The sequence below is a fragment of the Rhineura floridana genome, chromosome 1, assembly GCF_030035675.1.
Source record: "Rhineura floridana isolate rRhiFlo1 chromosome 1, rRhiFlo1.hap2, whole genome shotgun sequence".
In the NCBI taxonomy this organism is placed as follows: domain Eukaryota; kingdom Metazoa; phylum Chordata; class Lepidosauria; order Squamata; family Rhineuridae; genus Rhineura; species Rhineura floridana.
In genome coordinates, this window is record NC_084480.1 from 308,529,195 (window position 1) to 308,557,072 (window position 27,878).

The 27,878-nt window shown below is 41.0% G+C and overlaps 2 protein-coding genes across 2 annotated transcripts in view; one reads left to right on the forward strand and one right to left on the reverse strand.

The window, feature by feature from the left end:
• Positions 1 to 2,301, forward strand: part of CCN4 (cellular communication network factor 4) — a 49,679-nt gene extending 47,378 nt beyond the window's left edge. Inside the window, exon 5 of the mRNA XM_061607647.1 lies at positions 1,519 to 2,301. Within this exon, the coding sequence (XP_061463631.1) occupies positions 1,519 to 1,818 (300 nt within the window). The 3' untranslated portion in view covers positions 1,819 to 2,301. The remainder of the gene's footprint in view (positions 1 to 1,518) is intronic.
• An 8,085-nt stretch (positions 2,302 to 10,386) lies between these two features.
• Positions 10,387 to 27,878, reverse strand: part of NDRG1 (N-myc downstream regulated 1) — a 55,800-nt gene continuing 38,308 nt past the window's right edge. The window contains exons 9-16 of the mRNA XM_061606938.1: positions 27,503 to 27,559; positions 26,747 to 26,850; positions 25,917 to 25,973; positions 19,070 to 19,121; positions 18,101 to 18,148; positions 15,859 to 15,894; positions 13,347 to 13,398; positions 10,387 to 12,058 (exon numbers count right to left, since the gene is read on the reverse strand). Coding sequence (XP_061462922.1) covers positions 11,763 to 12,058; positions 13,347 to 13,398; positions 15,859 to 15,894; positions 18,101 to 18,148; positions 19,070 to 19,121; positions 25,917 to 25,973; positions 26,747 to 26,850; positions 27,503 to 27,559 — 702 coding nt within the window. The 3' untranslated portion in view covers positions 10,387 to 11,762. The remainder of the gene's footprint in view (positions 12,059 to 13,346; positions 13,399 to 15,858; positions 15,895 to 18,100; positions 18,149 to 19,069; positions 19,122 to 25,916; positions 25,974 to 26,746; positions 26,851 to 27,502; positions 27,560 to 27,878) is intronic.

Genomic DNA, 27,878 nt, shown 5'->3' on the forward strand with positions numbered 1-27,878 from the left:
TTGGGGGTGCCTCCCTAGAAACCTAGTGGGGAAGCAAGATCTGTGGGAGTGTTAATGCTATGAGCCCCTTCCATCTCACACTCAGGTTGTGTATATGTGTAAATAAAACTATATATCATACAGACACCATGGTCTCCAGTCACCTTCATTTCAAAGAAACCGAACCCTGGGTAAGCATTGGAGTCCCTGGAGGTCTCTTAACTGCTCGGAGATTGGGGTGCGCACAACAGCATAGAATACAGACACAAGTCCTCTTCCAGGTAGTGCTGTCAGTTCCCCACAGTGATTCCACAATAGCTCTTTTCTCTGAAATTGCCATCTTTTGTTTGCTCACTTTTTATGGTGCATCCAGATGATGTCATTTCTAAGCCACTAGCTTCTGCTGCGTTCCCTTCCTGGGAGTCTATAAGACTTGATTTGTCACAATTATTTCTTTTCTGATACACAATTGCAGCTCTATCTGGTCCAAAGTGCTAGTAGTATGATGGGGCACAGGGGATTCTGGGAGTTGTAGATTATTGAAGGGCTCTTGCAACTAGAAAGGAAGACTACATCATCTAGAGATGGTCTGCCTGTGGTCCTCCAGATGTTGTGGGACTCCAGCTCCTATAAGTCCCAGCCAGTGTGGCTCAATGGTCAGAGATTATGGGAGTTGTAGGGTGCTTTCAGACTGAAGGTTTTTAGCACTGCCCACTTATTGTTCTTTCAGTCTAATCTATATAAGGTACATCCTTCCATCGTCCCTGTATCTTCCATCATGTTAATTTTCACTCACTTTTTACAGGGCAAAGAGTGGGAATTCCACATTTAAAACATTTAGTGTTGAAGCACTAACATCTGGAGGGTCACAAGTTCCCCATCCCATCACAATTCAATGTCAATATATATTACTTGAGGGGTTGCCAACATGGAACCCACAGGCACCACTGTGCCCACCAGCACCTCCTATGGTGCCCACAAAAGATCTCTGTCAATATTTCCTCAAAACTCCAGAAAGCACCAGCGTTTGGCGGCTCTTCCTGCTTGGATCCTGTTTCTATTGGTTCAGCCTTTCCTACATTGAACACATCCCTTTACAGATGCCCACATTTAATTGTATGGCAGAACTGGACACAAACCCTCCTACCCATTCTGAACAGAGGAGAGGTGCGAAACACTTGTCTCTGAGCGAGCCCAGCTGTGGCCAATGTAGATGCCTTGTTTCCCTATTGATGAGTCCGCTGATGGGGCTGGCATTCCTACATCCTTATGCAAGCCGGTCTCTTACTGCTCTTTTTTGATGTGGCAGCCATTTTGTGTCATGCTACATGTCCCCCATGGCAGCCATTTTTGCAACTGGGGCCTGTGGCATTCTCTCAAAATTCCAAATGTGTCCACTGGCCCCAAAACACTGCAACCCCTGTACATGATTGGGGCAGGTGCACTTCTGGTGCCAACTTTAATCATACTACCGTAAAGGTTGATTGCTATCTTCTCTCTCTCATTCTCTTTTTTTTTTTTTTTAAATGTTCTTTCTAGCCTGGAAAGAAATGCTTAGCAGTGTACAGGAGAGATGAACCAATGAACTATACACTCTCTGGATGTGTGAGCAAGGCAGCCTACAGGCCGAAATACTGCGGAATCTGCACAGACAATCGCTGCTGTACCCCGTACAAGTCAAAGACCATCGATGTGAGCTTTGAGTGTCCAGAAGGGACTGGGTTTTCCAGGAAAATCATGTGGATCAATGCCTGCTTCTGCAACCTGAGCTGCAAGAACCCGAACGACATTTTTGCTGACTTAGCTCACTATCATGATTACTCTGAAATTGCTAATTAAGTTGGCTGAATATGATAGAAGACACGGGGGGGGGCGCAGTGGGAGAGGCAAGAGGAAAATCTTACATGTTAGTGCTCTGATTTTACAGAGGATCGAAAATAAAAGAGAATCTTTCATTTGCCGCATGTGAGAGCAAAAGTATTTGGGGCTTGTTGATTTAACTACTTCTTTTTTGTATCAGGCTGGCCTAAGCCAACTTTGGTTCATACCATTATTTTATAGATGCTATTTTAATAAGCAGGATTATGTGCTCCAGTTCTCAGAAATGTTCTTTTCCACTGGCTGCAGTGTAGGTCTTATTTATGTATTTCCATTTTTAACCCAGTGGGCTTGATCCACTTAAAAAATTTCCTGTCCAAGCCCATTTAATTTAATTTAATTTAATTCAGCAGGATTTCTATACTGATAATCATCAAAACCTCCAAGTGGTTTACATTAAACGTACATTAATAATAACAATAAAAATCAGATGTTAACAAGTTGACCTAATTTTTTCAAAATATTAATAAAATCAGCCTGTTATATATAAACATAAAATTAAATTACCTATTAAAATACATGCCAAATTTACATGTCAGGATAGGCTTTGCTTAAACAGAAAGGTTTTTTAGCAGGTGCCAAAAACAGTACAGTGAAGGTGCCTGGCTAATGTCAATGGCCAGGGATTTCCAGAGTGTAGGTGCTGCCACAGTGAAGGATTGATTCTTTGCAACTTACCTCCCACCTAGCACAGGAGCATTTCTCCAGTGGATTGTGTCACTTTATCAGTTTACAGGGCACGTTGCTGCAGGATTGGAACTCCTGTTCAGCTCAATGGGGGTCTAATCCCTAAGAAATTGCCAAAGGATTGGGATTGCTATCTACATCTGTTTCAACTGTATTTTTGGCAACATGCCTTGACCTGGACTTCAGCTCTGATTCCCAGACAAAAGCAGAGTGTGGGGTGAGATGTGTGTGTAGTTTGGGAGAAAAGAACAATATGATTGTTTCCCACTTGTGTGGTTGCTTAATTCATATCCACATGTATATTCATTTTCAAGACCAGGACTCAATTCCTGTAATAGATAAAGTCATAATGGCCTCTGATCATGCGCAGAGTAACTAGTAATGTAATCACACACCTTTCCTAGGCTTCTGAAGACATGCAGACATTGTCTTCATGCAGACAATGCATAGTTTTTAGTCATTTATTTTGGAGAATCCAGATCTTCTTCTTCAAGCTAGACTGTTCTTGTTGTGGGCATTATCCTGAACATTTCTGGGGAAATGCAGTTTACCTCTTCCCATGCCAGTGCCCTCATTTGTGTGTCATGTGTGTGTAGCACCTGTGGCACTGGGTGACAACTCCCAGCCTCCCTCTACAAATATATTCTATTTTTGAACCATTGGTGGGGGAAGATATTTAAATAATTATCAATGCAATAAAGTTGAGCCAATTAAGCACAGGGTGTTCATATAGAATTTCATTTTGAAATACTGATATATATATATATATATATATATATATATATATATATATATATATATATATATATATTAAAACATGGCAAACCTTGGCAACCTCAATCAGTGATGCTTGCTGTTTTGTGGACCTTTCGTTTAAACTTGTTGATTGGTTAGGTCTGTGTGCAAATGGCAAAATGCAGAGACTCCCATACGTGCAGTGATAACCAAGCAGAATTTGGGTTTTTTTTGGGGGGGGTAGGAAAAGAAGGGGATTGATTTGACCTAGCTCATTCCTCCTCCTCTGTTTCACAGCAAACACATCCACAATATGCGTCTATCACTTGATCACTTAACAGTTAGGGTTGGTTTATGTATATGTATAATTTATCTACTTTCTCTTTTCTGGGAGCCACTTTCCATATAGATGTTCATTACTCAATGCCAATATCTAGGGAAGAGAGAGAAATTTGATTTGGTTTGCTCTTAAAAGCTGAATTTATCCAATTTGCAGTTTCTGAAAAAATATGAGAACCAGAACACAGCCACCCCTCAAAATTCACTTTGTCCAAATTTTGTGGCGCAAGTCTCTAACCAACCAATGTTTACAAAAATGCACCTATCAGGAGGAAATGTGGATAAACGTGAAAGCGTTCATAACATACAACAATGCAGTGAATTAGGAGGAACTGCTTGAAAAAATGTGCACGTTAGTCAAAACTGAATACAATAATGTGTCGATTAGGAGAAATTTGCACTAAAATTTGAAGAATTTTCATGAGGTTTTTTTCTTAATCGCAAATTGCTGCAGAAATGTGAAGAAGTGATTTTCAGATTGGAAAAAACGGAGGGAACTGAAACTGACATCTTTCCATCCCTAACAATAATGCTCTGCAGGCATTCAAAATAACACCTTATTGCAGAGCAGCCTCATCTGTGGCCCTCCAGGTTTTGCTAGACACTCAGCTTCCAGCATCTGTGTCTATTGGCTATGCTGTTTTGGGGTGATGGGAGTTGGAGTCCAGCAAGATCTGGAGGACCACCGGTTAGGCAAACTAGGTAAAGGGCCCTGCAATGTTCCCATGTTCACTATACCAGAGACTAGGGGTGTACGATGAATTCAGTTCACATCTATCAAATTCACACTTCCCAAAACTATATGAGAACCAAAACACAGCTATCTGTCAAAATTCACACTCACCTGAATTTTATGATGCTGTTCTCCAATCAATGTTTACAAAAATGCACATATTAGGGGGGGATGTAGGAATTAATGTATTAGTAAAAATAACATAGAAAAATGCACTCAGGGGAAATTGCTTTGCGAAAATGTGTATGTTCTTCCAAACTGCATACACAAATGCACTTATTTGGAGAAATTCACATTAGCACGCTGATGGATTTTTATGTGGGTTTTTTTTTAATTGCTAACTGCTGCAGGAATATGAACTGAATTTATGACTGGAAAAATGAGAAATTGAGAAAACAAAAACTGAGACAGATCCCTCTATCCCTACTTGAGAGCCTTTAAACTGGTGATGCCAGTGACTGAATCTATGGCCTTGTGCAGTGTTTCCCAAACTGTGGGACTCCAGATGTTGCTGGACTACAGTTCCCATCAGCTCCAGCCAGCATGGCTAATGGCAAGGAATGATGGGAACTGTAGTCCAGCAACATCTGGAGTCCCACAGTTTGGGAAACACTGGCCTTGTGTATGAAAAACCTGTGCTCCACTGCTGAGCTATTGGACCTTCCCGTCAGCAGTGAATACATTTAACTGACGCTACAATGATTGGGTATAAATAAACCAAATGATATGATCAAGCAATAATGTAGGAGCCCCATGTACGGTGACTGGACCACTGCATGCAGCTCTTTAATGCTTAAAGCATGGAATAGCCTGCTATAGGACAGAAGCCTGATAGCAGAAGAGAGCAGCACAATTATCTCACGCTACACAGACTTCATAACAAAGCACTGCCTAGACACAGTGCGTTCCCTATTCATTGAGTTCTGAAAGTTGCTATTGTGAGTTGGCGCATGACCATCACATTGTGCAATGTGCAGCTACAAACTGCCCAGAAGACAAAGTGCTTCTTCAGAATTCTCTGCTCCAAACAATGCTCCCAAGGCGATGTGCTACAAGCAGCACAGAAAAGGAAAATACTGAGGAGACAGAAATTGGGTGAACTAAGTAAGAAATGCCTCCCCCAAAATAAGGCCAGAGCTAAACAGCAATTTATGAGTGGCTGTTGAGAAGGGTCACTTTTTCGTATGTTGCACACACATGTTCTTTTGCGCTGGTGTTACATCTGTAGCAAGATTTTGGAAACAACTGGAGCCAGCATCTACAAATGGGGTAAACATTCCATTCTGTTCACACTTAAAGGTGAACCTGCCTAATTCACACTTTCCAAAACAATACACAAACTGACACACAGGCATCCTTCAAAAATTATACTTCTCCAGCTTTTGCAAGGCAATTCTCCAGTTAAGTAATGTGTACAAAAAAGTATATACTAGGGTAAAATGTGCATAAAAAGGCATATATTTGTGAAAATAACAATCAAAACGCAAAAATGTGATATTATACACAGTATTTCATCCAAAAATTTGCATGTTATGATAAACTCACACTAAAATGCTGATGAATTTTCATGAGGGCTTTTAAAAAAAAATTCACAAACTGATGTGGAAATGTTAACTGAATTTAAGACTGGAAAAATGAAACCAAAATGGACAGATTCATGCATCTCTACATGCAACAAAATGTTGCAGTATGGAATGCTGCACTTCAGGTTTTCGGCCACTCCATTCCATTCACCCCACTTCTCTGTTCCCAGCAGTAAGTATTCCATGATCACTGAGTATGCTCAATTCTCACTGGGCTATTTGTGTATGCTGGGGTGGGGGTGTACCCCTAATGATAGTTTATATTTCTACAAAGTCTTGGGATTTCCCCAAATCTGTGGATAACCTTCCCTTTGTGCATGGGTGGCACAGTTTGGACTAGACAAACAATGACACTCATAGCCTGAATACTGGAAATAGAGATTGGTTGGACTCTAGAAAGAAAAATGGGATGACTGTATGTGCCATAGGGAGTGATTCCTCTTCTGCCATCTCTAGCTCTGGGATGTGCAGTTTGTTCACATTAAATGGGAGCTGGCATTTAATGTCTGGGTTTCAGCTGTGCGAGTAGCCTAAAGAGGATGGGGATACGAGGGTTAGCCCTCTTTGCTGTGCCGTTAAATCCCAAGGGAGTAAAGGCATTATTGGCACCAATAGCAGACTCTGACCCACAACAAATAGCACTGAGGAGGTAATTTTTGAGAGATCATCATAGGGGGGAAGGAGGTTAACCTCCCCACATGTTATGGTTCCAATCTTGATCCCCCATTGCTTATTTAAAAGACCTCCCTCAGACACATTAACTGCAGTCATATATTTAATGTAACATGTTATTTGGCTCTCTAAAACTAAAAAAAAAAAAGATGTGGGAAGGGAACCACCTCTTGAAGCATCTCCTATTGATGGTCTCCAGCCTTTGCCTCCCCATGCTCTGGATATTTTTACCCTCTACTCTGATCCAGTGGAGGGTGGTTGTTAAAAACAACTGGGGCAACACTCCCCCCATGCCCAACTCCCCCAAGTAGGCTGATTAATCTATCCCTAATCATCAAACCCAAAGGTGTTCTTCTGCATACAAATAGTAGCTTCCTTAAGTCCATCAGGAGAGGCTGATCCCAACTGCATCCTCCTATTGGGTGCTTCAGTACATGAGCACCAGACCAGCCTCTTTTGCATGGGCAGGAGTGGGATTAGATTCTTCTCAGACATGGTCCTCCCAACAGTGTTGATGTTCATTGCACAGCCTTGCCCAGTTCTTTACATGCCAACAAGTCATGCCCTCAAGAGGGATTTGATTGCTTCCTGCCCATCTTAAAAGTTAAGCAGCTTACAGTACTGGTTGGGCTGATGTTCCTCCTAGATGGGTCAATTACCCTCTTCTGGGACAAGGCTCAGAAATAGCATTGTGCATGCTTGCAAAAGGGTGACGTTTTAATATCTTTCTGGACAGACAACAGATAGAAGCCCACTCTTTGCTTTTGCTCGGCTTTTCACTGAACTGTCTCTACGGCAATGGTTCTATTGCTAAGAGCTGAGCTTCTTTGAAGAGGTAGATTTTTAGAAACAAAACCAAAGGAGATGGAAGAATACTCCTGCCCTGGCCAGACTACACTGAAAATCAAGTTTCTTGAAAACTCCAACCTTTTTCAATTAACTTGAGAATGTTAATGTATCCATGTGTATAGTAATGCTTTTTTCAAAATCGAAAGTTAGAGATTGTCTTCCACAAACCTATTTTTGCTATCTCACTGCAACTGCCTGTAGCTTGGGTTAGAAGAAATTATAGCTCTGTGGCCGAGAACATAATCTGCACAGTCCCCGATATAATCTCTAGCATCCCTATTTAGGGCTGCTATAGTCTCATCTCAGAAATTGTGAAGAGGTGCTGCCCCATCAGTGTAGCCCAGGGCTGGAAAATCTGTGGCCCTCTCACTATTGTTGAACTCCAACATCATCCCAGATTGGCCAGGTAGTTCCTCAGCTCCTTTGCGGACTACACTCCTAGCAATGGCAATTCCATCAGGCTGCCTCAGGGGGAGGCATGAGAAGCCAGGCTCATTCCACCAACTCATCTGAAAGACCACCTCCATCAGGCACCTCCTACCTCTGTCCCGTTTCTGTGAGAATTAGCCATTATAAGAACAACTATTTAAGAACTGGTACCAGAGTTTGCTTTTTTCCCTCTTCCCTCCCTGCCCCATTCCTTTTGTGTGTTGTGGTTTTTTACGTTGTAAGCCTGCAGGCAGGGACTGTGTAATTTTAATTGATTGTATGTAAGCCACTCTGGAAGCCCTTTCAGCTGAAGAGTGGGGTACAAATACCTTATATAAATACTGAGATAAATGCACCCAAGGCCTAGCTCTATATAAGGCAGATTCCTATGAACAACCCTCAGTCCTAAAGGTTGCGCTCCCAACTGTCATGAAGTTCATGTATGGACCCATCCAAATTATGCACATCCCCTATTTTCTTGTGCCATTGAAAGGTCTGGCCAAGACCTTCAGGTTGCCTTGAACCTGACCAGCCTAATTTACACCAAAAGTGCATAGAGACGGCGCTCAGTAGCAGAACACATGTTATAATTGGGAAAGGCCCCATCTCCAAGCAGTGTGAGGAAAAACTCCTGTCTGAAACCCTGAATATGCCTGTTTGGCACTACTTCCTTCCTTAGGATGATGGTTATTTTTATTATTTATTTTATGAATCTCTTCCCATAAAACATCCTGAAGTGACTGAACGATATATAGATAAAAGAGTGGGACAAGAACCTTCGCTTTGAAAGGCTTGTCAGAAGAGGTCTTCCATGGGTGCCAAAAAGACAGTAAAGGTGGAGCCTGTCTGATATCTAGTGGGACTTGCAAAGGGTAGGGGCTGCCACACTATTCAGTCAGATTCCTACATCATACAGAAAGAATGTCTGATGAGATAGTATCTGTGGTGGGCCGTCTCTGCAGAGTGCAAGGATTGGTTGAGTATATGAGCAAGACTCTTTCTTAGTGTTACTGACCATATATTGGCAGAGGAGAAGCTAAGGCTGCATGGGTCTTCCTGCTCCTCACATGACAGCAGGCAGTTGCTCCAGGACATCCTTCTGACCCTTTTGCAGCATACTAACATGTCCCAAAAGTCTGGAAATCGCTGCATTATAGATAACCAAGCAACACTACAAGAACAGAAGCAGGAAGGGGAAAATATATTATCATTCCATGGCTGCATATAAATTTCCAGAGAGTAAACAAAACCTTGCTGTGCCAGAAGAGTCATTAAAAACAAAAAGAACGCTGCTGGCACAGACTCTAGGCAAATCTAATGCAGCATCTTGTTTCCAACTAAAGTCAACCAGGCAATAGCTCTCCATCTGTATGGGACCAACACCTGACATCCAATAACTGATTCTGAAATGGGCATTCAGTCTAGCAGTGTGGCCAACAGACATTGTTCTACAAATCTGTTATGTGAAAGAGTACTTCCCTGTTCTGAAACTGTCACCCTTTATTGGATGACCCGGGATTTTAGTATCATGGGGGGTGGGGGGGCATGAAGAGCAAGCAAGCAAGAAATCTTCATGAATGGTATGGTCAGAGTGAATGTTATAATCTTCTGTTATATCCTTTAAAAAGTGCAAAACTAGATAGCCAAAATGTCTTAGATTTTCCACTTTTAAAAAATGCTATTATTTTAGTTGCTCTTTCTATACCCTTTCCAGTGTTCTGTCCTTTTCTGTATATTGTATTGGTAAGGCAATCAAATTTTATAGTGGCATCATGACTTTTTTTTCTTCTGCTGCCAACTAAGTTGATATTTACCACAAGCTGTCCATCAGAGTCATGTTCTCTTTCCTTGCTAATAGCTAAATCAGAGACCATCAGCACTAATATATGAAATTCTTAACCCTAACATGTTTCACTTTACACTTCATTGCCCAGGTGACACCATTCTGTCTCCAACTGCCCAAACTGGGGAGTTCCCAAAGGGCAGTACTGCACCATACACCGAAAGCACATCCAATACACATTTAAAGTGCAGGCCTTCCCCTCAAAGAATCCTGGGTGCTGTGGGTTTCCCCACACACGCAGAGTTACAGATTCCTAGCACTCATCAACATTTCACTATCTTGAATAATTTGAAGTTATCAGTGAACTTAGCAATGTCATGGCTCACACAATCCAGGTCACTTAGGAGTCATCTAAATACTACCCAGCTCTAGTACAGATCTTACTTCCCTTCAGTGTGAAAAGTGTTCATCTAAACCCCTCGTTTTCTGTTCTTTAACCCATTACTGATCCAGAAGACAATTTCACTTGAGTCAGTTTAAGTGGTCCATATGAGTAGTGAGGTGCATTTTCAATTTCCCTCTTTCTAGATGGATATTATAGGTTGTACTGTGTCAATTGAAACAAAAGAGTGAAGCCTATTATCTTTTTTTTTTTTTAAATCATTCTTATCCCAAAAGGTCACCATCGTTTTCAGGACAAAGAACAGATGCAACACCACTGCAAAGTTACAAATTTATTTTTTGAAATAAATACAAATAATTCATTAATAAACTTTCCCCAGATGGACATGTTTTTCCTCTCAATTAGTCTGTTGCTCCTCCTTGTGAACCACCCAAGAAACTCTGTAGTTGTCATTTTAAAAATAGGTGATTTGCCTATAGCAGAGTTCTCTTTAAACTACCCGAGATATTCAGGTGTAGAGATGCTTGATGCTTTAAATGCTTGCTATCCAAAATTCATTAGCCATATTATAAATTGTGATGCAGCAAATAGAAAGAAAGCCAGTGAAAAATCTTTAAGAAACTAAAAGACTTTCTATGCTGGAAATCTGATGGGTTGCCCATGGCTCCCCAAAGTACAGCTCTGCAGGCATCAGGATAAAGTGCAGAATCAATACATCTCTACATTTGCAGTCATCAAAATCTCCATTAGAATCTTGCCTCTCCCTCCCTCACGAACAGCGTGGAATGCATTTATCCAGGACTAGTCCTAATCCTGAAACTGTAGGGCCTAACCAACATGGCAGGTGACTGAATAGTAGATTATAATAATTCCATCTTCTAAGCCAATTTACTGCTGGTGAGAAAAAAAATACACCAGCAGGGAAGCCTAGGACTCCCAACCACCATGCACATTACCCCAAGCAGCGACAACGCTGGCTAATTCTGTTTCCTTCAAGGTGCAAGGCCAAATGCTAGCATGCTTTTGATAGAGATTTGGACCTTGCCTTTACTTGGTTAAGCAGTTTAAGTCCTAAAAAGAGAGACTGCCACTGATCTCCGATGAAGTGAAAGCTTAACATTTTGTTTGCTTGAAGTTGCAATATGTCTCCTATTTTAATCACATATTGATGTAGGCAAACAGGCCTCGGACACTACTCACAAGGCCAAACACAAAATCTCATTTGATTTCGTGTGTACAGATTTGAGTAAATCCACCTTCAACCTGACAGTGTCACTTTTTCTAAATTCTCCCACTGTTTTCCTCAAAACTAACATTTAAAGTCACATTGAGCCGGGCTTTTTGCTGTTGTTCTTGTTAGTGTAAAATATGGGCAGGAGATGGAGCACCTGCTTCAAATGTTTGTTTCTGAGCAAGATCGTAGGCAGTTTGTTTCAGTTTTGGTGCTCAAATGCTGTTAGCTTTATCACTGAACAGGTTTTAAAGTAATCTAGAATTAGTAATCTAGAATTAATCTAGAAGTATAGCAGCAACCTCTGTTAAGGGAACAGAGAAATTGAGATGTCTGCTTTATTGGTCCCTGCTGAACTCTAGGTGGGGGACAGAGCCCTGTGTTACAAGACACAGTTTAGGTTAAATGTGATACACAGTAGGCAGATGTTTGGTCTTGCTTCCAATTCAAGCCCTCTTCATTTAACAGGAAACCTCCATTGATTTGGGGCTTGGTTGTTCAGCATTGTTTGCAGAGTTGGGAGTGAGCTCAATGTTGGTGTCTGTGTGAACACGATTCCGGATCTCATCACCAGTATGGGACCTGCTCTTAGCACCCTCACCAGTGTGGGATCTGCTCCGGTTTCCTTCACCAGTGTGGGATCTGCTCCGGTTTCCTTCACCAGTGTGGGATCTGCTCCTGCCCCCTTCAAGGGATGCAACACTGGAACCAGAAGCTGTACGGGATCTCATTAGTCTGGTCATGCTTGCAGAAGGCACTGCAAAGTAAATGTGTGTGTTAGGAAGACTTTTTTAAAAAATGGCCTCCTGTATTAGTTAAAATATGTAAATTATATAGATCAGTAGCCACAGTAGGCAACACACAACAAAAACTTACAGGTGTTTGCAAGTGAAGGGTATTATCTAGAAGGGATGGGGAGAAAGATGCAGGACATGCAAGGTAATGGCTGAAGCTGTTAATAAGATACTGTGGGGGGGGGGGAAGAACTGCATAAATGAACAGGCTGTTTAAGTAAAGCAGATCGCAGGTCAAGGAGCGCGGACCTGAAGGCAGACTTGAGGGAAAGTGGGCCCAAGTGCCTTGTGGATCAAGTAGAGAGGTTTGAAAGTCTAAAGACAGCGGTCCACAGTCCCGAAGTCAGAACTGGCACTGGGCTGTAGTTTATGTGTGTGTGTACGTGGGCATGCACAAGTAGCATATGAGAACCAGTGTGGTAGTGGTTAGAATGCTGAGCTAACAAGTGCTACTGAGTCATGAAGCTCACTGAGTGACCTTGAGCCAATCACTGTCTTTTAGACTAACCTACCTCACAGGGTTATTGCAAGTATAAAATGGGGAGGAGGAGAACCATGGTGTATGCCACCTCCTTGGAGGAAAGGTGGGATATAAATGAAATAAATAATTACCTTCCAAATCAAAGTTCTGAATGAAGACAGGGAACTCTGAATATGACTACTGACAACTGTGAGGACAGTGTGCTAACCAAAACATGCTTAGAATTTTCTTCCAGACCTCAATTGGAAGGTCTAAGCGGAGTGTGTGGGGACATGGCTTGTGCACATGCTCTCTCCCTACACGTGTTTGTAAAAACACCTGAATAGGGCTAATATGTTGTTCCAATCCAAGAGGTATTTTGCAGGCTTACAACAGTAATTTCCAAGCATATGGGACAAACAAGGACCTTGAATTTCTTGAAGGGAAAAGTCAACTAGAAATCCAAATGAGCAGAAACCTATTCTCTACACCAGCCTTTCCCAACCAGTGTGCCTCCAGATGTTGTTGGACCACAATTCCCATCTTTCTTGACCATTGGCAATGCTGGCTGAGGCTGATGGGAGTTGTGGTCCAACAACATCTGGAGGCACACTGGTTGGGAAAGGCTGCTCTACACTAACCTCTACAAGGGAGCCCAATACTGAGAGACCAACTCTTGTACATTTTAAATTCCAATTTAATGCATCTCTTATAACCTCTTCCAACAGGAGACAAGCATTTAGTATGGCAACAACAGTACACAGTAAATTTATTTTAAAACATGTACTCACTGTATCCCATTCCCTGTATGAAGTACTTGAAAGCTTCAGCGAGCTTTGCAGGCTGTTAAAAGAAAATGCAATTTTTTAAAAAAAAAACATTGCATATAGTAAGTTAATAGCACACTGCTTTCAATTCTGGATTCATGTTTTCTGGGAAGCAGTGTTCGTGACCTCAGTACCCTATGTCACCAAAAATAGACTGCAGTTTGAAAAAAGCAATTGGTGAGGCAGGCGGTAAAAGCAAGGTCATTATGCCTTGTTAAGCATTTTTGTAGAGGGATGACAACTACCACTTCAGCAATCTTGGTATCTTTAGTCAAGAGGCACATGATACAGCTGCTTCACTGAAGTTAAACAGGTCTGGGTGTGGTCAGTGCCTAGACAGGATACACACCGGACATCCCATGTAGGCAGCCTTGACTTCCATAATGGAAAACCTCTACCAATAGAGACAAACATCCCACACAAAACTTACTCCCGCCTGCCCACCAACTACTGAATTCATTGAATCATAGAATAGTAGAGTTGGAAGGGGCCTATAAGGCCATCAAGTCCAACCCCCTGTTCAATGCAGGAATCCAAATCAAAGCATTCCTGACAGATGGCTGTCCAGCTGCCTCTTGAATGCCTCCAGTGTGGGACAACCCATTACCTTTCTAGGTATGTCATATGGCTCTATTAGGAAGTTTTTCCTGATGCCCAGTCGAAAACTGGCTTTCTGCAACTTGAGCCCATTATTCCGTGTCCTGCACTCTGGGATGATCAAGACAAGATCCTGGCCCTCCTCTATGTGACAGTCTTCTCTTCTCCACGCTAAACATGCCCAGTTCTTTCAGTCTCTCCTCATAGGGCTTTGTTTCCAGTCACCTGATCATCCTTGTTGCTCTGCTCTGAATCTGTTCCAGTTTGTCTGCATCCTTCTTGAAGTGCGGAGACCAGAACTGGACGCAGTACTCAAGATGAAGCCTAACCAGTGCTGAATAGAGGGGAACTAATACTTCACACATTTCGAAACTATACTTCTGTTAATGCCTTGCCTAATATAGGATTTGCCTTTTTTGCAGCCACATGGCACTGGTGACTCATATTCAGCTTGTGATCAATGACAATTCCAAGATCCTTCTCACATGTTGTATTATTTATTTATTTATTATTTGATTTATATCCCGCCCTTCCTCCCAGCAGGAGGCAAGTGTCTCCCATCTTATAACTGTGTATTTGGTTTCTTTTCCTAGGTGCAGAACTTTGCATTTATCTTTGCTGAATTTCATTCTGTTTTCAGCCCAATGCTCCAGCCTATCAAGGTCCCTTTGAATTTTCTGTCTTTCATGGTATTAGCTGTGCCTCCCAATTTTGTATCATCTGCAAATTTGATAAGCGTGCTCTGTACCTCCTCATAAAAGTCGTTAATAAAAATGTTGAAGAGCACTGGGCCCAGGACTGAGCCCTGTGGTACCCACTTGTTACTTCCGCTCAGTTTGAGAAGGAACCATTGATAAGCACTCTTTGAGTACGATTCTGAAGCCAACTGTGGATCCACCTGATAGTTGTTCCATCCAGCCCACATTTAGCTAGCTTGCTAATCAGAATATCATCAGGCACTTTGTCAAAAGCTTTGCTGAAGTCGAGATATATTATGTCCACAGCATTCCCACAGTCTACAAGGGAGGTTACCCGGTCAAAAAATGAGATAAGATTAGTTTGGCAGGATTCGTTCTTCATATATCTATGGTGGCTCCTGGTAATCACTGCATTGTTTTCAAGGTGCTTACAGACTGACTGATTCATAATCTGCTCCAGAGTTTTTCCAGGGATTGATGCTAGGCTGACTGGTCTGTAGTTCCCTGGTTCCTCCTTTTTGCCCTTTTTGAGGACAGGGACAACATTAACCCTCCTCCAGTCATCCAGCACTTCACCAGTCCTCCATGATTTCGCAAAGGTAATAGACAGGGGTTCTGAGAGTTCTTCAGCCAGTTCTTTCAATACTCTAGGATGCAGTTTATCAGGACTGCTGATTTGAACTTGTTCAAAGTGATTAGGTATTCCTTGACCGTTTGTCTATCAAATTTCAGTCTGCATCTTAGCCCAGAGAGGCTGACATATGCCTGGGTAGTAAAAGTAATCCATGCCAATCTGAAAATGCTGCTGTTATTACTGGTAGGCCAGGGGCAAATGCTCTGTTTAAAAAGGGATGTTAAGACTCCTGTTAGCAGGACACACAGTCAAACAAGATTAGGAGTTTTGATGTGTGCGACACCATCCCCTAGAAAAGTGCAATTTGTCAAAGCTGATATTTTATTTGGAGAGCCAGGGACTACCATGGACGCATTTTAGAAAGAACATGTATTTTGAAAAAAGGGGTTGCAAATGGATGTTGGCATTCAGCCTAGCAATACTAGGCTTTAATTCCTAGCAAAGTGTAAATTCAATGTTGCCATCATCATCCTATTCCCCCTACCTTCCAACTGTCAGGTAATTAACTGGACTTCCCCCCAGTAGGTTCTCTTCAGTAAAATCTTACCTGGGAAATCTGAGGAAGACCACCACAGTCAGCCATCTGCAAAAAATAATATATATTCAAGGGTTTCTTTTGTGTTCAAGGAGCGTCTCATTAAAGAATACTTTTTTTACACATATCTACAATTTACTCACAAGGTATTTTGCTAGATGGCAATGAGCTATTTCCCAGCACAGCGCATAAGGTTTATACTTTTGACGTGTGTGAAAGCGAGACTTGCATAAGAAAAGCACAACTTCAGGATTCATTTTGAAGCATCATGCTTCTGTTTTGAGAAGGATGCTGCACCCCTCTTGGGTAATGGCTGTACAAGATGTCAGAGGGAAAGAATCAGAAGTGCAGATGCAATTGTTTGCACACAGCCACACCAAATTAGAATGAACCAGACTTTTTTTTAAGGCCTTTACAGTTAGAACAGTGTTTCACTGTGGTACAGATGTCACAATGTCCTCTTGTGGATTAGTGACAAGCATGTTAAATCCCCTGGCTGTTCTGGGATCATAACATTATTCTGTAACCTCAGGGAGAGTATCATTCCCTGAATGGTGTTGACCAATAAACTTACTCTTCAACAAGAATGAGATGTGCAGCCTTTACTAACAAGGACACTGCAACTTAGCTGTGCAATCCCTGGGCTCCTGCTGGGAGGAAGGGTGCAATATAAATAAAATAAAATATAATAAATAAATACCACAGAAACTAGGAGATCACAGCCCAGGCACATGACTACCCTGCTCCTGGTTAATAAGTCATTCCCCATGCACAGAAGCAGTCTCTGCACATTACTGCTTAACGGATTGCTTGTTTTAGCTTGTGTGTTTTGTATTTATTTTTCGATCAGATGGGAACACAACTATGTTGAAAGTGCAGGATATACACACTATAGGAAAACAAATAAATTCCACTTTTTCTGCAGCGAGCAGCTAGCCACTCTGGGCACAAAAACGGGTACCACAAGCAAGGCAGTGTTCTGTGCCAGCTTTTCCCTAGCAGAAACCAGAAAGCACAGGCAACCTAGAGAGGAAGACTAAGGGTGCAACCCTATCCTGAAATTCAGCACTCTTATTTTTCCTCATAAATAGAAGAGAGAAATGTCCAGTAGAGACCACCATTTGCCAGTCCCCCAAAATGTATTTCTCTCCCCTAAGAAGTTGCAAATGCTGGTACAAGCTGGTTTGCTTATGAATAAAAAAAAAAACAATATCCTGTATATTTTCAGGTAGCCTAATGAGCTTATGTACGATGGCAAAGGCAGGTAAGCAGCCAATTCAGATGTTGTGATTTAACTAGATTAAAAGTGTGTGTGCATATGGACAGATGCATACAAGTACGCTGGACAACTCTTAAAGGAGAAAGGCTCTAGAACAGGGGTGGCTAACCTGTGGCCATTCAGATGTTGTACTACAACTCCCTTCACCTGACCACCGGCCATATCGGCTGCAAATGATGGGAGCTGGGAGTCACAGCCTCCCCATCCTGCTCTAGAATAAATGGTTGGAACCACACAATGGCATTGCAGTGTACGGGACTTTCACTTGATCAAATTATCAGATACTGGAAGAACTCTATCAGAGGCCAAGGAGTCAAGATATTTTTGCCTTCTTAGGCATGGTACTGTTATGTCTTCTCAGCAGCTATGATGGGAGACAATTAACTGTTGCATTGTGTTATATGACCTTCTGAAAATAACTCTTGGCAGGATTAAAATCCATTATGGAATGAGCTTTTAAATGTAGTACTGGTAGAATTCTCTTCTGATCTCCAACACTTACAGACCTCACGGATGTACAAAAATATAGGTCAGCTGTTCTGTATATAGTAAAGGGAGACCTTTCTCTTCTCTCAGGCATTTTAATCTAAGTTATTTATGTAAATGTTGTAATTGGTATTTTAGATGATGTACTTTTATATTTGTTATATTGATCCTGTAATTTTACTATTGTATATGTTTCTATGTTTGCCGCCCAGAGAGCTGTTTGCTAGTCGGGCGGGATATAAGCTGAATAAAAATAAATAAAATAAATAAATAAAAGGAGGACCATTTCCACAGGTCTTCACACGTCTGCTTTTTTCTCCCCTACCAGCAGGGATTTTTACAGCTAATAGAGTATCTCCTGAAAAAGGAATACCCTTGTCAGAAAGTAAGCTGTCGCTGGTTTCAAATATTGCAAACCAAACAACAAAACAATGCTCTTTATAAAACCAAAAGAACTCTCATTGTGGACGCAGTACCTATGTTTATTACCTTTAGGAGTGTGGTCTTTGTTGGGTCAAGTTTAGCATTGCAGTCAACCTGTTTTGGGGAGAAAAGAAAGAGTGAGCCTTTCTTTTACATTTTAACAGCAAACACATCTTGCATGCAACACCTTGTGGCTCTGACTTCAACATCTCTCAGGAGGACAAGATCCTCTCATCTTCAAGCAATGAATAACTGATGTAAATTAGTGTAAATCAGAGGAAGCCTTCACAGCGAGGTTAATCCTGTGAATTACAGGTTGTGATGATACTAAGTCAGTCATCTGACGTTGTGCTAAAGGCAGAAACAGTAGGGGGCTTAACCCCTTCCTCCTGAGCTGTGGTCCTACTGAAAATGCCTCTTCCCAAGCTGTTATTTGGCACTTGGGAAGAAGACTCACCATTGCTGCCCCTTCCACTTTGCTTCTGCCAGCCTCCTCTGGGGGAGAGATGGAGGAGCCAGCTGTGAACCATAAAACCTGATGAAAAGATCTCACCCTCAGAATGAACTGTATTTAATCCAGGCTGCAGTGGTCCCTTGGAGTGCAGCAAGTTTAGAACTAGTAACGTAGGCTAGTTTTGGTTAACTTACCTGTTAAGTACAATCCAAAATTGACACATGTAATAAGTCTGAGATTATTTTCCTGCAATATTCAATTTGGGCTGTAGCTCAGTGATGGAGCATCTGCCTTGCATGAAGATGGTTCTCAGGTTTGACCCCCAGCATTTCCAGGTAGAGCTGGGAATGGCCCTTGCCTGAAACCCTGGAGAGCAGCTGCCAGTCAGTGTAGACAATATTGAGCTAGATGAACCAACAGCCTGGCTCATAAGGCAGCTTCCTATATTCCCAAATTATTTTTGTCTTAGAGTTTATATATTTAGTAACAATTTTTTTCAAATGTTACAAACCAAACTACTTCCCAATGAAAAATTACTGAGAATGACGAACTTGAAAAGCTGCAAGCTTATCTGCACCTACCACAGCATCGACTGCAGGAGAGTTGTCGCCAACCACCAACAGTGCAGGACACCTAAAAGGAAATAAGTGAACGTGCATTCATTTGCATAATGAAGTCTTAATGCATTCATGCTTTAAAGCCACAGTGTCCAACAGAATCGGCACGCACCACATGTGGCAAAATAACTACTGTCCTATGGCAAACAGATGCTTTATTTTTACCAGCTATTCTTCCTGTGGGTGTTGCTCTTTCCAAGCCTGCACAGTTCATTCACTCACTTTCAGAACAAGAAAGCCTCTTTACTTACTTTGTGTGTGTGAGTAAAGGCGGATTATCCATGGCGCAACTGGAGCAATTGCAAGTGGGTCCAGACTCTGAACTTTCATTTTTAAAAAAGTAAATCAGCCTTATATGAAGGAAGATATGAAGCAAAACATGCAGACAGATGAGCCAGTCTTGCTTTTCCCTTTTCAGTGTTTTTAGCCAACAAGTGAAGTCAGATCTGTGATTGACAGGTAAATTGTTTCAACATCGCTGGGTCCTAAAGAGCAGCTGTTTCCCCATTCCCTTTAGTTTCTGTTTTCTAGTTATCTCTGTAGTTTGCCCAGGCCCAGCACCAGCAATCAGGTAGGTCAGAGAACACTATACAGAACAGCCTTATTTATTCCCAAATGTTTTGGTTAACTCCCAACCACCTGCAGCACAAAAAACCAGCCTAACAAATGAGGAGAGAGTTTGGAGGTTTGGGGGTACAAAGTGAATTACAGTGTTTTGTTCTGTGTGAATAAAGTTAAGCATTTGGCAAAGTTTAATTTAAACAGGGTTAGACTTTGCCTGTTTGACTTCTGCAAAAAGTGACAACGGTGAGCAGTGTGTAGAAAAGAAATGGCTGATTTTTAAAACATTTAAGGTTTTATCATTTATTGTGAAGAGGGGTGTAAAAAAGCTTAAGATTTTTTTCAGTATTATAGTTGGCAAATTAAAAATATTGCTCCTTCAGAACAATGGAGCTTGCTTGGGTTCTTCAAGCAATGAAGTCTGTTCACAGATTAGTTAGAAAAACAACCCAGAAACAAAAAATTTTTAAAAAAATTGAAAGGAGGGGAAATCCCTTCGAATATATGAAACACAAACATCCTTCTAGATTCGCACTTACCCAAATTTTGTGATGCAAATTCTCAAACCAAATAATAAATGTTCACAAAAATACATATATTAGGGGGAAATGTGCACAAAAATGATTTATGTGCCTTCAAGTCGATCACGACTTATGGTGACTCTTTGGATCAGAGACCTCCAATAGCATCTGTTGTAAACCACCCTGTTCAGATCTTGCAAGTTCAGGTCTGTGGCTTCCTTTATGGAATCAATCCATCTCTTGTTTGGCCTTCCTCTTTTTCTACTCCCTTCTGTTTTTCCCAGCATTATTGCCTTTTCTAGTGAATCATGTCTTCTGATGATGTGTCCAAAGTATGATAACTTCAGTTTCATCATTTTAGCGTCTAGCAATAGTTCTAGTTTAATTTGTTCTAACATCCAATTATTTGTCTTTTTCGCAGTCCATGGTATGCACAAAGCTCTCCTCCAACACCACATTTCAATGAGTTGATTTTTCTCTTATCAGCTTTTTTCACTGTCCAACTTTCACATCCATACATAGAGATCGGGAATACCATGGTCTGAATGATCCTGACTGTAGTGTTCAGTGATACATCTTTGCATTTGAGGACATTTTCTAGTTCTCTCACAGCTGCCCTCCCCAGTCCTAGCCTTCTTCTGATTTCTTGACTATTGTCTCCATTTCGGTTAACGGCTGTGCCAAGGTATTGATAGCCCTTGACAAGTTTAATGCCCTCGTTGTCAACTTTAAAGTTACATAAATCTTCTGTTGTCATTACTTTAGTCTTCTTGACGTTCAGCTGTAGTCCTGCTTTTGTGCATTCCTCTAACTTTCATCGGCATTTGTTTCAAATCATTACTGGTTTCTGCTACTAGTATGGTATCGTCTACATATCTTCAATTATTATTTCTACCTCTGATTTTCACACCTCCTTCATCTTGGTCCAATCCCGCTTTCTGTACATATGTTCTACGTATAGATTAAACAAGTAGGGTGATAAAATACACCCCTGTCTCACACCCTTTCCGATGGGGAACCAATCGATCTCTCCATATTCTGTCCTTACAGTAGCCTCTTGTCCAGAGTATAGGTTGCGCATCAGGACAATCTGATGCTGTGACACCCCCATTTCTTTTAAAGCATTCCATAGTTTTTCATGATCTGCTCAGTCAAAGGCTTTGCTGTAATTTATAAAGCATAGGGTGATTTCCTTCTGAAATTCCTTGGTCCGTTCCATTATCCAGTGCATGCTTGCAGTATGATCTCTGATACCTCTTCCCTTTCTAAATCCAGCTTGGACATCTGGCACTTCTGGCTCCATATATGGTAAGAGCCTTTGTTGTAGAATCTTGAGCATTACTTTACTTGCACGGGATATTAAGGCAATAGTTTGATAATTACTGCATTCCCTGGGATCCCCTTTCTTTGGAAGTGGGATGTATATGGAATGCTTCCAGTCTGTGGGCCATTGTTTAGTTTTCCGCATTTCTTGACAAATTTTTCTCAAAATTTGGGCAGATTCAGTTTCAGTAGCTGGTAGCAACTCTATTGGTATGCGATCTGTTCCTGGTGATTTGTTTCTTCCAAGTATTTTAACAGCAGCTTTCACCTCACATTCTAAAAGTTCTGGTTCTTCATTATACCATTCCTTCGTAAATGAATCTGTCATCCTGGCATCTCTTTTATAGAGTTCTTCAGAGTATTGCTTCCATCTTCCTTTTGTTTCATCTCAGTCAGTCAATGTGTTTCCCTGTTGATTATTCAACATCCCTACCCTTGGTTTCCCTTTAGTTTCTCTAATCTTTTGGAATAGGGCTCTTGTTCTACCCTTTTTGTTGCCCTCTTCTATTTCTATACAATAACTATTGTAATAGGTCTTTGTCCCTATGTACTAGTCGCTGTATTATTGCATTTAGGATTCTGACCGTGTTTCTGTCTCCTTTTGCTTTTGCTTTCCTTCTCTCTTTAATCATTTTAAGAGTTTCTTCAGTCATCCATTGAGGTCTTCCTCTCTTTTAAACTAGAGGTATTGTCTTTGTATTCTTTCCTGATACTGTCTCTGACTTCATTCCACAGTTCTTCTGGTTCTCTGTCAGCTAAGTTTAAAGCTACAAATCTGTTCCTTATTTACTCTTTATATTCTTCTGGGATGTTATTTAAATTATATTTTGGCATTATGATTGCTTTGTTCTTCTTCTTTAGTTTTACTCTGATTTTTGATATGACCAGTTCATGAACTGTACTGTAGTCTGCTCGTTGTCTCGTTTTTGCAGAAAGTATGGAACTTCTCCATCTTCTGCTACCAATTATGTAATCAATTTATTTATTTATTGTTTAATTTATATCCCACCCTTCCTCCCAGCAGGAGCCCAGGGCAGCAAACAAAAGCAGTAAAAACACTTTAAAACATCATAAAACAGACCTTAAAATACATTAAAACAAAACAACTTTAAAAACATTCTTCAAACAAGCTTTAAAAACATCTTAAATAAAAAGGGTTAAAAATGTATTGTTTAGGGAGGGAAAGGGTTTTAAGAAAACATATCAAAAGCAATTCCAACACAGACACAGACTGGGAGAGGTCTTAACTTAAAAGGCTTGTTGAAAGAGGAAAGTTTTCAACAGGTGCCGAAAAGATAACAGAGATGGCACCTGGCTAATATTTAAGGGGAGGGAATTCCACAGGGTAGGTGCCACCACACTAAAGATCCGTTTCCTATGTTGTGTAGAATGGACCACCTGATAAGATGGGATTTGCAGGAGGCCCTCACCAGTAGAGCGCAGTGATCAACTGGGTATATAAGGGGTAAGATGGTCTTTCAGGTATCCTGGTCCCAAGCTGTATGGGGCTTTGTACACCAGAAGTAGAACCTTGAACTTGGCCCGGTAGCAAATGGGCAGCCAGTGCAATTCTTTCAGCAGCAGGGTGACATGTTGGCGATACCCTGCCCCAGTGAGCAGTCTCGCCGCCGCATTTTGCACCAGCTGCAGCTCCAGACCAACCTCAAGGGCAGCCCCACATAGAGCGCATTACAGTAATCCAGACTGGAGGTTACCAGTGCGTGGACAACAGTGGTCAGGCTATCCCGGTCCAGAAATGGCCGCAGCTGTCTTATTTATTTATTTATTTATTGTATTTATATATCGCCCCATAGCCAAAGCTCTCTGGGGAGTTTACAGTAGCTGAAGCTGGTAAAAGGCACACTTTGATTCCTATATTGACCATTTGGTGATGTCCACATGTACAGTCGCCTTTTCAGTTGCTCAAAAAATGTGTTTGCAAGAAACAAGTTATTGGCTTCATAGAATTCAGTAATTCTTCCTCCTGCTTCATTTCTATCTCCGACGCCCCATTTTCCCAAGGTCATAACTGAGCAAGTTATATGAATGAGATTTAATGGGAAACCTATTAACATAATCTTTGAATATAAGAACAATCAAATGGGATGAAACCAAAGAGTCCACCCAGATGCATCAGGAATCCCATAAGCAGGGTTTGAGGCCAATAACCTTTTTCTGTTGTTTGTCTATACTCCCTGAGGTACTGATTTTCATACTTTTTTTTTTCCTTCTCAGAATTCAGGGTCTCCTGGTTCAATACTGCTCTGTGAATCAACTTTTTTTGTGGTAAAAATGGTGACATCAAAATATAGGTCACAGATACTGGATGAAAATTTGGAGGCGGAGTTGAGATATAGTCTAACTGATTTTATGCCTGAAGTTAATGAAAATATATGTCAGATTTCTCACTAATTCTTTCAATAAATTTCTCATTAATTCCCTCAATAAATAATTCAAGACATTGTGTATTTTTCTACCCTCAAAAACAGTTAAAATTGTGTATGTGATGTAGCAAAAATGTGAACACATTTACCACAATTTTGGCAAGTATAAAAAGAACTGTTGGACATCTCTGCTTTAAAGGAAGTGGTTAAAACTTTCTCACAGAAGGGCTCTAGGCTGTCAATTGAGCAACCCAAAGCTAAACTTACAGTGTTGCTGAGAAACTGAACTGCCTGCTTAACAATGTTTCAGCCATTTGAATTGCTTTACTCAACTCTAGTTCTCTTACAGGCACTGTGTATAATTGCTCAGATGATGTTGTCTTGCTGGTTATTATACGTAGGAGCCTGTCTTGCATAAGCATGGCAACTAGATTGTATCTGGGTTCATTTAGTTTTAATGCCATCAAGACAGATGTATTACAAATCATGCAACAGTTTACTAGAGAATTATGCAGTTTCTGTATAACAAGCAGGAAGCAAACCACAGAATCCGAAGATTTGTTGGTGAGTTTCCTGTCACTAAGAGGAAAACTGAGCTATTTGGAGCAGGAGCCAGCATATAGCTCAAACAGATAATCCCTGCCACTCCGGACCTGATTTCTGGCAGCACGGATTTCTTGGCGATAGCAAAGATACAAGAAACTCTCAGCCACCAGTAGTAATCAGCAGGAAGAGAGGACATGCAAACTATTAGAATTGTGACAAGTAATTAGCCAAACACCCCTTTAGTGAGATGTATATCAAAGAAGCAATCAGGCAAGGCAGCCTTGCTGGGTAAATGTACAAGCATTAAGATCCACCTCTATAACAATATTCAGTACCACCGTCTATCCCAAACGATGCTGGCTTGTGGGCCTCTGATGCTTCCTTAGTGGTAGCTAGGATTCTGTTTACTAAAGTGAATGTTTAGTTTCTTATTGATTTACTCCTAAGGTTTTAAGATGAGTTTGCACAACCTGGTAACTAACATGACTTACTGTGTCTCAATAACTGGGTCAGCTCAAGAATAAACCAGTTACAACTTTTTCTAAGCAGTTAAGACCTGTAAGCTTCAGATTGTTGACAAGGTAAGAGATTAACACTTGCCAACAGCACGTTCTTCATATTTGATTACACAGCAAATTAAAGTATCCCTTCCTCACGTTTACTGTTCAAACAAATACTTGAAAAGGTATGGATGAAATACTGTGGTGGGGGAAGCTTGCTGGGGTACAAAAAAAGAGGGCTAGACACAGAAAGAGCCCTTTGCAGATGATGTTCCAGTTTTGTCTGGCATGTCTTTCTGTCAAGTGGGACATTGTGCCTCTTTACCCATCAAGATACTTGTCTTCAGTTAAATGGTAACTGCTGAGAGTAATAGGATCAGTTTGACATACTAGTTTCATCTGCACAGTGTCATTTCAGAAATTATGCTGTAGTCCTGTGGATATGGCTACGTTTCACAGGAGCTTTAACTTTTGGCTTGGACAAAACTGCAAGCAGAACCCCATATGCTATTAGAAGGATTTAGCTCTGGAAAAACACATGAAGGTAGTGGAAGCCTGCATGGGAATCTTTTATGCACCAAAGTGACACTGAAATTCCAGACACTCCTATTCAACGGGACACATTTCACATTTATAAGTTCAGCTGTTAGCGATCTACCCAAACACTAAAAAGCCAAATCTGAATTGATGCACTTACATGTGCCAACTAAGGGTATTTTCTTATACTACGAATTGCTCACACTGGACTAAAGCATACTATCATCTAGATTGGGGTGGGCAACCTGTTGGAGCCCAGTTTCCCTTGCAGTAATTATCAGAGGCCACATGCCAATCTCTCAGCAAAGGGGGGGGCACACTCTCTTCTCTCTTACAGAGGGCTTTTGAAATTTTTACCGTTCACAGAAGTAACCTAAGAAGATTCATTCCCCACCTCCCCCTACCAACAGAATTAAAATGGAATATGAAAAACCCTTACTGTAGAGTGACAACAGTTGTTCCAGGTACAGGACGCTCAATGTCCAGATCTCTTCGGCTGAAAAACAAGGAGAAGACAATTAAGCACAGGGCTTTTATGTAATTTCTAACCACTGTTTCTATAGAAAAGTAGGAAGAGGCCATAATGATTCTGAGTTGCCAACAAGCCAATATGTGTTTTTTTTCCCCTTGAGGGCTACATGGAATCCCTAGGGTGTAGGGACCATGGATACTTATCAGGCTCTATTTCAGTTGTTTCTAAACCTCAAAGTTACTGTGAAGCTTTAGGCTGGTGTTTGAAAGCTCACTCAGCAAAACACACATAAGGGCTGCGGACACATCATACATTTAAAGTGCACAGCATCCCCCAAAGAATCTTGGGAACTATAGTTTAAGGACTGCAGAGGACTAACTCTGGGAGGGGCAAACTACCGTTTCCAGAATTCCAAGAAATGATGTGCATTAAATATATGTGTGTGTAGCCAAGGCCTACATATGAATCATTTTAGATCTCAGGTTCTCCCTGCCTCCCCTCTACCTCAATTTTCCTTCAAGTGTTTGAAACAAGATTTTGAATTTTGGGGTTAGCACTCAATTGGAGAGCCGGTTGCAAAATCCAAAATGCCTAGAACAATTTAGGTTTTTCAGTTGTTCCAAAAGACCTATACATATACACAGATACCAACACAGGAAACCACTTTGACAAAGTGCAAGTTTAGCAATAATATTGTGCCAACAACTATCTTCAAGATAATCTGTCACTCGATCCCCCCCCAAATGGCTGTATAGCATGTCTTCCTAAATGAACTAGACACTAAAACAGCAGATTACCTGTTATAGGAATTGACAAAAAGATGCAGATTGTTTTGATTCATATCATTGATGATGTGCTTGCGGTAAGTATGCATCAAATCCTGGTGGTTGTGAATCTCTTCCTAAATTCAAGAAAAGTTTTCATTAAATATGATGACATCAATATTGGCTATTTAGTAATAGATAGATAGCATGCTCTTCTCCAAACTGGTAGCCTGTTTCAATATCAGTACTTCCTATTCAATCATAGTCTGCAACCCTTTCAGATTCATAATCCCCTCCCCTCCAGAAAGATGTATCTTTAATATTAAAGAGCAAAATATACGTTACAGAGCCTTGTTTCAGAAAGGCAAACAGCAACATTTCAAGCTATACAACCAAACATTCATGTGATTTTTCAACTAATACTTCTTGCAACACCAGCTTTACAACAGTAACACTAAAATACCAGTTGAATTCATGCTAGTATTGCCACATTTCAGCTCTGCAAGTAGATTGATGTCTAAACCTTCCAGGTTTAATGCAGTGCTCTTAAAGTGCACAAGCTAGAGCCTGCCACCATTCCAAAGCAGATGTCTTAATGAACTGAGAACAAGAGATTCTAGTCAACAGAATAGCATGATAAATCCCACTGAAATGTAAACAGTAAGTATCAGAATCCCAAGACACAGCAAGATATTGTTGTATGTCAGTTGCCACCTTTCCCCCCACATGACATTGACAGAAAAGGCTGATTTTTCAAAGATTTAATTGAATGTTGTAAAATAGACTTACCTTGCTAAAAAGATGTGAGATAACCGTATCTGGCAATGCATGAGCCCATCCAGAAATCTACAGAGTTCAGAAAAAGGCACATTAGGAGAGTTGAAACATTTTAGTCTTACATACCCCAGTGGTCCACATACATTCAGTTAAATTCATCACACACAGTTAACATGCCATAGTCAAATTACATACCCAATTCATGCCATGCTAGAAAAGTCTTTACTTCAAGTACTGATAATTTTAACCCTTTATTCATTAAATCTATAGCCTTGCAATGATACATATTTGTGTGCCACTATGGCTCCTATATTATCATGAGTCTAAAGAATTGATACGCTTCAAGGACAAAATATTTTACTGAGAATCTCCAAACTACAGAGGTCAA